This window comes from Gordionus sp. m RMFG-2023, chromosome 2, assembly GCF_954871325.1.
Source record: "Gordionus sp. m RMFG-2023 chromosome 2, tfGorSpeb1-WG-v2, whole genome shotgun sequence".
In the NCBI taxonomy this organism is placed as follows: Eukaryota; Metazoa; Nematomorpha; class Gordioida; order Chordodea; family Parachordodidae; genus Gordionus; species Gordionus sp. m RMFG-2023.
The window spans coordinates 34562964-34577418 of NC_088776.1; the positions used below are offsets into that span (position 1 = coordinate 34562964).

General features: G+C 24.4%; 1 protein-coding gene across 12 annotated transcripts in view; it reads left to right on the forward strand.

Moving 5' to 3' along the window:
* LOC135925282 (probable 3',5'-cyclic phosphodiesterase pde-5) overlaps nt 1–14455 on the forward strand; it is a 53068-nt gene that overhangs the window by 21677 nt on the left and 16936 nt on the right. For 6 of the 12 annotated variants that reach the window (XM_065460516.1, XM_065460515.1, XM_065460517.1 and 3 more), the window contains 8 exons: nt 11156–11422; nt 11619–11674; nt 11731–11836; nt 12610–12659; nt 12727–12764; nt 13749–13848; nt 14125–14227; nt 14298–14362. In XM_065460516.1, the coding sequence (XP_065316588.1) occupies nt 11156–11422; nt 11619–11674; nt 11731–11836; nt 12610–12659; nt 12727–12764; nt 13749–13848; nt 14125–14227; nt 14298–14362 (785 nt within the window). Of the gene's footprint in view, nt 1–405; nt 878–4191; nt 4287–10750; nt 10767–11155; nt 11423–11618; nt 11675–11730; nt 11837–12609; nt 12660–12726; nt 12765–13748; nt 13849–14124; nt 14228–14297; nt 14363–14455 lie in introns of those variants that run through there. The other 6 variants (XM_065460519.1, XM_065460520.1, XM_065460521.1 and 3 more) reach the window with 6 other exon arrangements.

The window sequence follows — 14455 nt, forward strand, 5'->3', positions numbered from 1 at the left end:
GGATGAGATATGTATAAACATTACAATAACCTATAAAAATTCAAAAAAATAATTGTTAATTATTATGTTTTTGGTTTGTAATGTTTTTCTTTTTTAGAATATTGAAAAAAAAATGTTGCTTCTTGATCTACGGTTATGGTTAGGGTGGGGATTAGGCAATTTCTACGATTAGATAATTAATTATATATTTTTATAAAAAGATTTAAATAGTTTTAGCTTAGGGTATTATTTTTTTACAAATTTTTTTCTTTATTATGTTTTGTAAATATCCTTGTATTTTAAAAAATATATTAATAATAAAAATTGAATAACTTAGAAATAATAATTATTATTGATAACTTCCATTCCAGTCACCAATTTTTTAATATTTTTTTCATAATAGATATGATATAATATTAATTTAATTTATTTGCTGCTTCCATAACTATCATTATTCAGGTTGGTTGAAATATTTAATTATTAAATGGTTAAATTAACTATTTTTAAAGATATTAAATAAAAAATAATTGAAATTTTTAATAATTGAAAAAATCAACACGATAGAAAATATACTATGAATTATTGAAAAGCTTCTAATACACAATGAAAAATTTGAGTAAAATCCCGATGTCTTTTGATAGCCAAAAGAATTCTAATAATAATAGTTTTGGGAAAGAAACACCTACTCTCCAATCCTTGAATATATTCCCTATATCAGATGAGGACATTCCAAATATAAAGGATGCCATAATTAAGGCCTCACTTTTATATAATATGGACAGGCAAAAAAGTGCATCTTTTAATTCGCTTTCTTCCTTACATGAAGATAGTAATAATTATCCTTTATATTCCCAAATAGATTCTCAAAATTTTGGTATTCAGGAAGATTTTAAAAAGAGTAAAAGATTATATTCCCTATAAAAAAATTTAATTAAAATATTCTATAAAAAAATTATTGTAAACCAAAATTCTGTATAGCTAGAAATAATAAGGAATTCATTCCATGTCACAATAATTACTTTAAAATATTAATCAAAAAATTAATTTTAAATTTATCACTTTAATTAGGAAGATCGCATCTGTATTTTATATAAATTTTGATTTGTTTTCTTCTTTTTTTATAATTAATTCTTAAATTATAAGCAATAAATAAATATTGGTGGATAGAGTATAGCAGTGTAGACTTGATTTTAATATTATTAGATAATTTAATTATTTTATACAAGTAGAAATCTAAATATAATTTTATACATAAATCAAAAACCTTGCAGAGGTCAAATTTTAGGAAAAATTTTATTTACAAAGGGGGCCGTTAAAATTTTGTTTTAGCACCGGATATGTATTTTTAAAAATTTTACAGCTTAGTCCTGAATTTATAAAATTTCGTTATTTTAAATAATTTTATCTAAATTTTACAAATTGTTTCAAAAAGAAATTAAAAATATTAGCAGTAAACAAATAATAAACACTGTATTATATGATTTTCCAATTGATTAATGAATATAATTAAAATTGGCCCAGTCCGGATTGTTTATTCTTTAAAATTATTAAACCCGGACCGAATTTAAATAGATATACTATTTTCTCGCCTCTGTACGGGCCAAATTCCTAGCGGAACTTCAAGTCTCTGAAATAAATATACAGTCCATAAAAGTTTAAAGACGAAGGCTCCATAACTTACAATTCTTTTAATGTATTTTATCTATATATAAAGGAAATTAAAGAAAGTATTTATTATAGGTACATAATTTTTATAAAAAAATCGATAGTCATAAATACATTATATTAACTCATGTAAGATTCTTGACTAATGAGTAAAAAAAAAGGCAAATTTTTTAAGAAGTTAGTCAATTCTAATTTTGTATTGTCAAGATCCAAGATAAAACAAAATTCATAGAACTATTATAGCAAATATAATAAAATAATTAATTAAACGAAATATATTAAAAATATATTATCATGATAGCACAAAAAAATAATCAAATATACGATGAATTGATTTCGATAAAATTGAAAAATTATAATAAATATTTTTTTACCCTCAAGTGCTAAGTTTGAGCGATAGTAAAGTAATACTTATATGTTTATAATTAGAAATAGAAATAGAAAAGGTCAAACGTCGATGGCATACAAATTATACCCTTTTCAGATGGGTCCCTCTTTTCAAATATATTTATTTTAACAAATATTTTTATGTGAAAATTTGATTAAACAATTAAATGCGTTTATTCTATGGAATTGTTTATATTTGTAGATTTTTAGGATTTTTTAAAACACTTTCTTTAATAGAATAAGAAATTTCTAAGATTATTCTATAGAAATAGAAAATTAAAAAGATTTTATCAATTTGAAAGAAATAAAATAAAATTTTCTTCTGTATATCAATATTAAAGTAAAAACACAAAATTTTACCTGATCATATTTTCCATGGGTCAGGAGGCTATCCTTACCCCCCCCCCCCCTTGTTGACGCCACTGGGGAAAACGTAATTTAAACTTTACATATATAAACCTCGTGAGACACGAAGTATTGAATCCTTGCCTAACATTTTACAATAAAATATCCAGGAGATTTGAAGCCCGAAAGTTTTACGATAGTTTCTTTATAATTTTTGAATTTTATACATTTTGTCACATTAAATGATCATATTTTTTTAGTCCCATTTTGTTAATTGATAAAAAAAAAATAAACCATATAATTCAAAACTGTATAATTTTATTTATATCCCTATACGAATTTTCATAAAAATCAACAAATAGATATTTTGAAACATATATGCTTAAATTTATTGTATATAGGGGAGACTGGGGTTAGGTAAACCCCGGGGCTTGGCAAACCACTTAATCTCATTTTAAAATATACACCAGAAGGTTAAAATTTTATCCTATTATAGTTTTCATTAATATACATCTATGGACAAAATATATTTTGAAATAATTAGTTACTAATTTTATTAAATAAAATTTGACAGACAGAATTTTAATTTTTATTAAAATATATAATCATTCAAATGTAAATTAAATTTTATTGCAAAGTTTAAACATTCTTCTATAATTTGGGTAGTATTTATCAAATCTAGATATTATTTCAATCATGATTTGTCAATTTAGAGCTAGTGGGGTTTGCCAAACCATACACGTCAATTATGTCAGTTAGTAATGAAAAAAATTTCAAAATCTTGAAAAGGCAATTTCTTGGCTGTTTATGATTGGTATTTAGGATTTATGCTAAGAAATCTTAATCTTTCCTTAAAATTCATATTTTTTTATGTGTTAAAAATGTTTATTAAATTAGCCAAAATTAAGTTTCAATTTTTATATATAATTAGCTTCAATTTATAAGTATTATGTATGATATTTTGAACAATAAAATTATTCTATACATATCATTATTAATAAATAAAAATGCATTTCAATTTATTATGGCCTAAAAAAACCAATGGTTTAGGAAGCCCCTTGAAGTGGTTTGCCTCACCCCGTTATTGGGGCTTGTTGAACAAAATTTTCACTTTTACAAAAAATAAAATTTAAAAAAAATGTTTTATTCTTAAGATTTTTTTAAAGGCACCTTTATAGAGTATAGTTTTAGGTATCCAATCATATATTATTTTTTATATTATCTATAAAACAACAATAGCTATAGCAAATTTTGTAAAAATCCTTTACTTTTTATAATCTTCCCTTTCCTAATTAATCCCCCCCCCCCTCATTTTTGAGAACCTTCATACATTGTCAAAATATTATTTTCTCTAATAGAATTATATCAGATATAGCGAGAACTCTTTTTAGCGAACGATTTTTTAAAATATCCCCGTCGAGTTTAATGTAAAATAGTTTATACTTATTTATATTTTCAAAACTTTTTGATCATAAAAAAATCTAAGTTTTTTATATTTAAAAGATTTCTTTTAATCTTTGACTTCAATGGTAAAAAAATTTTCAATATTTATTCTCTTTCCTATAAAAAATTTTTTCCCTCTTATAATTGCTTGTATACTACCATTACATTATTATAATTGGTATTCTTAATAACTTACTTTAACATTTTTATTCTATTATTTAATTTTGAAAACAAATTCTATGAATTATTAATATAAATACCTAATAATCAATTAATTCCAAAATTTTTTTAATTCATCGAATTACCTGTATAATTTTTTTTTATTCAATAAATGATAGTAAATGGATTATTCTACATCTACATTATAAAAATTCAATTAATAATATTTTTGTTCATAACTCATTAATTCATCCATTTACAATTTGAATTTTCCAAACCTGACCGGACTAAACCGTAAGCAGAATGAAGTATATATGATTTAATGAATTGCGTGTATAAAGCCGTTATAAAAAAAATAATTAAAAAATGAACTAACCAGAGATTTAGAAAAATATTTGAACCAGTTTGAACTAGTTTATAATGGGATGTTTTCACACACGCAATAAATGTCTCAAAAATTTTAAAGAATTTTAATTATAAACAAAGCAGGGAAATAAAAAACTTTTTAATTAAAAAAAACAATTTATTGATTGTGATACAAGGTGATACAGGTAATAAAAAATTCTTGTAAATAATTGTGACCTCACAACATGATTTTCACCTTTGGTATATATTCAGGTTCGTGGCCATGTGGGAAGGCGATGATGGACAGACTCCTTAAAATTTTTTTTGGTACCAAACCGAGTCTATCGATAAAATTGGCTCCCACATATGCTCCCATTTTTCAGGTCCCCAAATTTTAAAAATATAATTATATTGAATTTTAATTAGCCAATAACAATTAAATCTAAATGAAAAAATAAAATTCTTAGAAAAATTTTAATTATTAAAATTTTATTTCGCCAAATTAATTGGTTAAACAAGAAAATACTTATGCAATTACTAATTAAAAAATATCCGTTCACTCGTTAATTTTCAAAAGAAATTAACAAACAATATTGGCCTTTTTTATTCCTCGGCAAAAAGACACTAGTGTTGTTGAATTCGCCAGTTCCCATGATGCTTTTTCTTAACCTCTTCTTCATGGTAATTCAGCAATACATATCAAATATTAAAATAATTAATTAAAAATAAAAAGAGGATGATGATTTTTATAAAGAGAACGAATATTTTTTTAAGACATCAATTTGCATATTGGAGTGTAAGTAATTGAGCCCCCCCCCTCAGGCACCAAGAGGTACTCAGGCGACACAATTAATTATTAAATTATTCAATATTTTCATTTTTGAAGTTTTTCTAATTGTTTAGAGAATCAGTAAAAGATAGACGAAAACAAAATTTAGTTTTAATGGTATATGAAAAAAAATACCCAAAATTTATCTTTTAATTGATTTATTTTACAATTTAATAATCAAATTCTTCATATTATATTATTATTTTGTGTATTTAGGGCCTTATGTATTATTATTAAATAATTAACCACCTCACTCCCCAATACCACATTTTGCCAGACTTATAGTCTACTAAATTGCAGATATTTACTTAAATTTTTTGTTCATTTATATATCTTGCTTGATCCACTATGCAAATATTATCTATATTTACTGATCAAGAGATTTTAAGTGATCTATTAAGCAATTATTGGATTTGGATTGAATTACATTAAAACAAATGTGTATATTAAATTTTAACAGATAACTGATTAATTTTATAGAAATATTTTGCAAAGCATTTTACAAATTTTATACTAATAAATAATTAATAATGAAATATGAGCATTTGAAATTGTGAAACTGAAATTATTAAAAAAAATGTTTTTTATATAATATTTAGCATCATATAAAATCTAAATATAAAGCATTCTAAAAATTCTTTAAAAGATATAAAATGGTTTCCCCAATGCCCGGACTAAAACAACAACTAATAACTACTTATAATTTTAATATATTACAAGTTTAAATGATAAGAGAGCAATAATGGTGTAAAGGTCAGGTCAAAACACATAACTTGCATTTGAATGGTCTAGCAAGTTCTAGTAAAGTCAATTTTTTTGTAGGAAGGGATTTATTATTATAGATTGATTTAACCAAAACACAGCTAGACATAGATATGGGCTATGGGGTATGTTAAATAAACACATTTCTCGAGTTTCTTACTCCACCCTGCACGAAAATACCTCTACTTATCTATTATTATTTTATTTTTTTATGAATATATTTAAATAAAATATAATTACAAGTCCATTAAATTCAAAATTATTTTAAATATACAAAGTTATTGCAAATAAACAAAGTTACTGCACAGTTAATATACATTATATAAAAAATATTTTTTAGATGTTTTGAAGGCGAAATGATAGACTATTATAATTCCATGAAGAGTTTGGCTATTATATGTTCGCATCATCGAAATTTTTGATTAATTTTAAACTTTCAAAAATTCACTTCCGCTCTCACGATGTCACTCTAAGTGATATAAACATAAACAAATTTTCTAGCTTCCAATTTCCTTTTCCTTAGTTTAAGGAAACTAATAAGTTTATTAATAAACATTTTCTTTATCTTTATTCATTAGAACATTTTTTTCCTTAATGAATATGTTCCTTAGATAATTTTATAAGATTCTCAGTCAGGATATATTTTATACTTCGAAATCGTTCATCAATCTGATTAGAATAATATCGATATAGATATATAGGTAATGTGAATATTAGCGTTCATGATTTTCTTACCTCGATTTCTTAAACTTCTTGCATAATTATTTCATGTTTCAAAATATTTGTAGATCGAGAATTTCGCCATCCATTTGTGGCATTACATTTAAAAATAGTGTTAATAAAAGTATAAAAGAAGACTTCTCTATTAGCTAAATATAAAATATAATAATACTTTTATTATTTATGTATTATATCGAATTATAAACATGACTTGATGAATCAACCTTTTCATTTCTATTCTGTTGACTCTTTTGTTATGTTATGGGATTTTATATAAATTTCGTAAAGAATAACATGGGTTAGAAGTACATGTGCTAAAAGAGGGAGCTGCTTTTTTCTCCCATTTAAATTTGTGCCTAAAATCGAAATAAATGATCGATCTTTAACTTAAAACTAATATTCTATATCGAATTTATAAATTTTAATTGTAATGAGTTACATTTATAAATATAGGTATCTAAGAGGAGGGACGTATGGAAGCCCCCTTCGAAAATTTGTTTATTATCGTAAAAATTTTAAACCAATAAAAATATTCTCCTCTACACCCCCCCCCCTTCCATTCCTTAAAAGGTATACAATAAATCTTTAAAAAAAATCCGGGCCATGCTCTGCAAATGGTACTTCTGCAGGCTTCTCTTATTCTTCTTAAAAAAGAAAATGTTCTCTCAAGATATACTCTTCTACTTATCCTATTTTAATGTTTTAACGATGAGCTTGCCTTGCTACAAGTCGAGGGAGACAAATATTAAACACGTATAGCTCTGCTTTTGACTCAACAATAAAATATGAAATTCTTCATCAACATTAGCTCTAATTTCCTTGAGTTCTGATAAAATGATCTCCGCTATTCTCATCTTCTTAATCAAGTTAATGTCATGTTTTTGAAAAGTAATACTTAAAATAGTTGTATAATGAAATAATACATTCTAATGAGAAATAAAATTTGGAATAGGCATTGAATCCAATAATTTTCTTGCTTCTGATGAAATATTTCTTTCAGGCCATTGTGATATTTCAGTAATAGCAAATAATTGGCTCTTCTCTCCTTAAAAGCTGTTACTGCTTGATGGTAGAGACTCTATCTTGTTGGACAAGGTTGCAATTTCTTTTTCCCTGTTGGACAAGGTTGCAATTTCTTTTTCCCTGTTGGACAAGAAGTTTTAGAAATAAGAAATTTGAAAATGGTAGATAAATATTACGCCACTAAAAATTTGAAAATAATAAGTAAATATTACGCCGGAAAACTTGAAATCGAAATTAATTGATAAAATAACTTATTAGATAAATGTGATAATAAATGTAATTAAATATATATTTAATATGAGATACGAATAAATATTAACAAATATAAATTAATATAAACAATAATATTTTTGAAAAATATATCCGGCATCTGCATTTTTTGGCTTTGGGGGGGGGGGGCACTGCGTACGCCAATGATTTCTTTGATTATATTTTACCAGATACTTAAAGCTTATTCTGCAACATTAGATTGAATATTTTGAGAATTAATTTTAATTTTACCCACGGCTTCTAATATAGGATCAATAATTTTTTAAAACTGCTCTCATCGATTAATTTGAATGGTCTGCTATTAAAAGTGATCAACTAAGCATCAATTAATATTATTTTTATTTCGTTTTATTGATATTGTTTGTTCTTTTAATGCTTCTTATCGTCTGTTGGCTTGATGACATCTTAAACTTTTTTATTTTATTAGGCTTTTATTTTTGATATTTTGTTAATTTTATCTAAATCTAGATGGTGGTTTTTTTTGTGACTCAAGATTTATGATGGCCTTTCATATTTATTTAACAATTAGTAATATTACATTTTGATGTGTCATTTATAATATATATAAATAATATATATTGGATTTAATTTTCTCTAGGCATTATAATTTATAAAAATATTTAAAAATGCTGTAAAATGGCAATATACTAAAGTTTATAAAAATTATGACTGGCACTTATCAATCAAATGTGGTTGATAATAATCTTTAAAACAATTTGAATATTACTAAAATTTTTGTAATATACTAGTAATAACTTACACATTATTTTATAGGCATAAAATCTTTAGGCTCGAACCGGTTCAGAGGCATTTTAGCGGTTCAATTCAAGTTCGGCTAGAAACTATTTTCGCGGTTCGATAAAAAATACCGGTTTTTAGCGGTTTAACGGTTCTGTTTGGTTCCCTGATATTAACTCAATAATGACGATAATTTTAAATTTTCTGAAAATGATATTTTATTCGAAAAAAAGTGATAAATCAAAATTTTTAAAAAATGGAATCCGGCCAAAGGCCTGAAATAAGTGGTAATAAAGCCCTTTAAAAATTTTATTGGGAAAACCACCAAATAGTACTTCCCCTAGCTGGTTCTACCTTTGCAATATTACTTTTTTTATATCAAAGGACTTTTGTTAAAATCTGATTAATTGAAATGAAATAATTGAAGGCCATCGACCCAATGATAAATGACGAGTTATAATTTTTATGGTTTATTTATGATACTATGTATTTATTTACGTAATTAGGATAGTCATTTTTCTTTACTAAAAATTTATATCAGAATCTTTATTTCGTTTGTTTTGATATGGTTAACAAAATCCAAGTTTTAATAAAACAAAACTTATTTTTGCGATTATTATATAATCTTTTCATAAATTTGTTATAACTCGGCAATTAAAGTTAATTATGCAAAATAAATATCTAGAATTTTATTTCTGTATCCTGACAATTGAATTATTTTAAATATAATATCATAGAAGTTTAGAAAATCTTTTAAATTTAAATCATTTATAGCACACGTTTTTTAATCTTGAAAGACGTGATAACGCTTACTCTATGGTTTTCAGACAATTTTGTCGTTAAATTTTGAACTACCCTTAATTTATATTATTTTTATATATAGATTTTTTATATTAAAATAATATACACAAATATTTATTGCGAAATTGTCTGAAATTCAAGGTAGGTTACTCTACACATGCAGGAATATGTTTCCGTCAAAATCCGGTTTTTAAAAAATGTTTATACTTTGCGAAAACCTGATGAAGCAGGCCTGAATTTGTGACATTTATAACACCAACTAAATTAACAATTTATACTTAGAGCTTTATTTTCCCTTTTTAATTACCCTCGGAATTTAACCGAAAAGTAAGTTAACAAATAAGGTATAAATTTTATATTGACTTCTAGATTGGGCACATGCGACAGATTTTGTAAAAATATTATGAAAAATCTTGACGAAGGACGAATTTGTAATTTTTAAAAATAATTAAAAAATTTTTAAATGTTTAAAAATTTCATGTATAAAAAAATAGGACATGTTGGACATAGTAGACATTTAGAGAGTTCGATCGAATAATTTAGTATTCGTTTTTGTAAAAATTCTATTATTCTTATTCATGATAAGAATAACGAAATAATCATTTTTTAAAAAAACTAATTTTTAAGAATATTTTATACAGTTTACTAATAAAGAGATAAAATTCAAACATTGCATAATTCAAAATCGTATAGAGATGCAATAATATAACCAACTATTTTTAAAATAAATTTATAAAAGGTTGTTCATTATTTTAGAGAATAACTCGATTTGAACCGATTTTTAATAACCGATAACTCAATATTTTAGCCAGAAAACTAGTGACCAAGCCTCTATATTTTGCTTATAGGTCTAAATGGTTAGGCCACCTATGAGCAAAATCCTCAGGCTTGCGCAATATTTTTCTGAATAAAATATTGAGTTAGCTTTTTTGTTCAAATCCAGCCGTTTAACACTACTAGATTTGAGAGATGCGATTTTGGTAATCATATTTGTAGAAAAATAAACTCTCACAAGATGTAAGAGCTTGCTTAATTTTTCTCCTTCTTATTGCATAATCTTACCAATTATAAATATTTCTTTTAATTTGGTTTTAGAAAAATTTTAAACAAGAGTCACTATTAGAATAAAAAAATAAATATTACAAATTCCAGAAAAGAAAATTTGATTTACAGTCGCTTTGATTAAAAAAAAATAATTGTTACAATGCAAATAATTAAAAAAAATTAACAAATTATTCGAATATTTACAAAAACTGATAATTATTATTCAATTCATACGTATAATTTAAATTTTTTATTGGTAAAATTTTTTTTATTTTCGTATTCGATTCTAATAATGGCCTCTAACATAGCAACATGATATGTAGGACAACTACTTTCTGGTTGCTATAGCTTATAATTGACCACTTATTTTTTTTAAGTTTGTTAATATAATCTTGATATGATAGAATATATAATAAACTAAAATATTTATTCAAAATCCTTAATTATGATTCCTTTAATATAATTTCCGAATTAATTTCCTCTATAACAGATATCAATTTAGATTATATGCTAAGTAAAAAAAAATATATAAGGGTCTTGGGGGCCATTAAAATGTTTCATTATTTCGAAAATTTTAAATATTTTTTTTGGAGTGTATAAAAGTTTAGCATATTATATATTTATAAAGCAAATAAATTTTATTAGATCAATGCATATCAATTGAAACATTCCTCGACCATAATCCTTCTTTCTTACAAGCCTACGTTCTTAGTCACATTAAAATCAATACTATTAGGGATTGGGAAGCCATGATGCAACCAATTGATGATACTCATAAAAATGAGAAACCTTCAGAAATCAACCAAGCCGATAAGCCTAATCAAAGTGGTATCAGCGAAAAAAGTATTAAAGTTGACTCCAGATCTAAGAGTATATTCACGTTGGAAAAAGAAGAGGATACTCACACCCATAGTAATTATTTACAAAATTATATGATGGTTTTTTTTATAAATCTCTTAAGAGGTTATGGATATTATAATAAAATGTTATTATTAGCGATATGTATTAACAAATTTATTAAATATCTTTATATTATTTGATTTAAGGCATTATTAGACATAAAAAATACCCCTAAACTATTACTATAATACTTTATGTTTTAAAACAGGTATTAATAAAAATAGAGCTTACTCCATTAAACATAGTTATGACTCCGGCGCCAAAGTTAGATAAATTATTTTATAAATAAAAAGCTTATTTTATCTCTAAATATTTTTTAGATGTATTTAAATAGTATGGATAAGTTGCAAACAGTCCTCAAAGAAGTGAGTTCTCATGAACCTTCAAACATCATATTATTTCAATTGATCAGCTCTATATCTAAACGTAAATTTTTCAGCATTTAAATAAAACACCCATTATATTACTTCCTGCAAATAAATTTAATAAAAAACAGTTTAGATTTAATGAATAAAATAATTTATAAATAAAAGAATATAGAAAGGAAAAAAAAATTAGTTAAAAAGAAAAAAAAATTAGGTAAAAGATCATCAATAAACTAGTGAGTCATGTATAGACAGATCTTGATATTTTTAGAATTAAGTTATTAATATTTAAAAAACATTGGTTTTTTAACATGGCATGGGTAAAGATTAGGCTTGTGCCCTAGGTGTTTTAATTATTTTAAAAATTCTGCATGAATTAAAAGCGAATTTTTCGAAATTTAATGGATAATAGATTTTATATACTATATAAATACAAATTAAACAATAAAAAATAAAAAAAGTGGCGCAATCGCGATCGCCATCTTTTTTGATTTTTAAATTAAAAAAATTGGAGGACAAAAATAAATGTATTTACTTATTATTTGGTTACGTTAAACTTTAAATTTAATGTCGTCCATTAAATTTATATATAAATATCAAATTCAAAGAATATCAATCTATTAACAAAAATTAAATTTTGAAAACTTCAATATGTTATCCTTCTAAAAAAACACCCAGGGTACACGCAAAAGGCTCCCAAAAAGAGTGACCTCACAAAAAATAAAGAAATATAGGAAAATATATAAATACCCATCGATTCTATTATCTATGTTTACAAGAAATATAATATTTGTTAGATTTGAAAATATAATAATTAAAAAAATTTTTTTTTAGTGATAAAGGCATCCATTTCCAACTTATATATAATCTCTCCCGACGGCGAAGTAATGATATTATAATAATGTTTAAAAATATTTCATAATAACTAAAACTGTTATTTTTATTGTCCAGCAGCTAGAACACAAATATTGTTTTGGAAATAATCACAAGTATTAAAAGAATTGATTTTTTCTTAAAGTTATTGATATTTTGTAAATTTAATGTTCCTTTGTAAAACAGTTTAATTTATCTAAATAGAATTTATAAAGAACTATGGCCGAGGCATCTAATGGAGGGAGGGTAAATTTATTGGGCGGTTACCAATTACATATTTGAATTATATAGGGGAAGATATATTATTTATTCTAATATAGATTACTAAACACCAACCAAATCACAAAAAATCATAGTCATTTAAGATAAATGTTTCTCGTCAAACTTCATACAATCATAGTCATTTAAGATAAAATGTTTCTCGTCAAACTTCATACAATCATAGTCATTTAAGATAAAAAGGAAACATAGAAATTTATCTTTTTAATGAAATTAATATCATAATATATCCAAAAATAAGGACCAACAACTATTCTTTATAATAATTTCATGATTAATATATTACAACTATATTAATTTATGATATTAGTAAATAGTATTTAATTTAGAAATCATTTAATGAAGCTAGAAGCTTAATATTTAAGCCGTTATAATTAAAAACTCAATAATTTGTGGTGTAGATATTTCGTTGTCTTTACGGGTAATTTTTTAATGAGGTAGGTATTGGTTGGATATAGAGGGGAGGGGGGGGGTTTGCCTCCAGTATACTTTTTATCAGGTAGCAGTCTATACAGATTTAGAACTAGGACACTCTATTCTGTTTTGTTTTAGATGTTTACTAAATCTAAATAGCTTCTTTCTTTTTATTCTGATTAGATGAAGCTATATAGACGGCTAAACAGATTTCCATTTAGAAATATGACTAGTCAGGACACGGCAAGAAAGGAAGAAAGAAGATTTTATTTTAAAGATTTATATAAAAACGAAAACATAATTCTATTAAATTTTTAGGCGATCTTAATAATTATACCATTTAAACAAATTTAATATATTTAATTTATCGAGCTTTATGTAAATTTTATATTGCATTATTTTATAAGAATCAAGATTCCTAACCAACTAATTACAGAGCGTAAAACTGCCACCGCGTTTTCTGCTTTCACCAAACAAACTATTCTTATTAAAAAATATATACCAATGGTAAATTAAATGTGGTCTTATAACTCACAGATATTTCTCCCATTGATCCATAATAGTTGAATATTTAGTCATGGTTTCTGATATTAAAAATATAGTAGTAAAGCTTATGATTTAGCGAGTAAAGATTTTATATAAAATTGTATTTATTAAAATTATTATTCCTCTTTATCAAAATTTAGCTTTCATATTAAGGAAGAAGATTTAATTATTATAATTCTGCTAATCTCCGTTATTTTTCGAAATATTTTCTACAAATCCTAATATTTGAAATAACAGAGTGACGACAGGTTTCCAGAAGGTGTTAATGATCACTACTATGAATATGACATTGATTCTGTAATAATTCAACCTATAATATCGGAAACAGAAGAATTACTGGGTATAAACGAATTAATTCTATATTAAAAAATTAATTTCTATTTTATAATTTAAAAATAAAATAAAATTAGGGATCATGGAATATCTTAAATTCTCCTCTAATAACGATAGACCCTTTAATGATGCTGACATAGAGGTAATAAATGTGAATTAGAAAATTTTGATGAGAATTCTGCCTGAGATGATATTTAATTTGATATTGTAATAATAGCCATATGAACTTATAAAA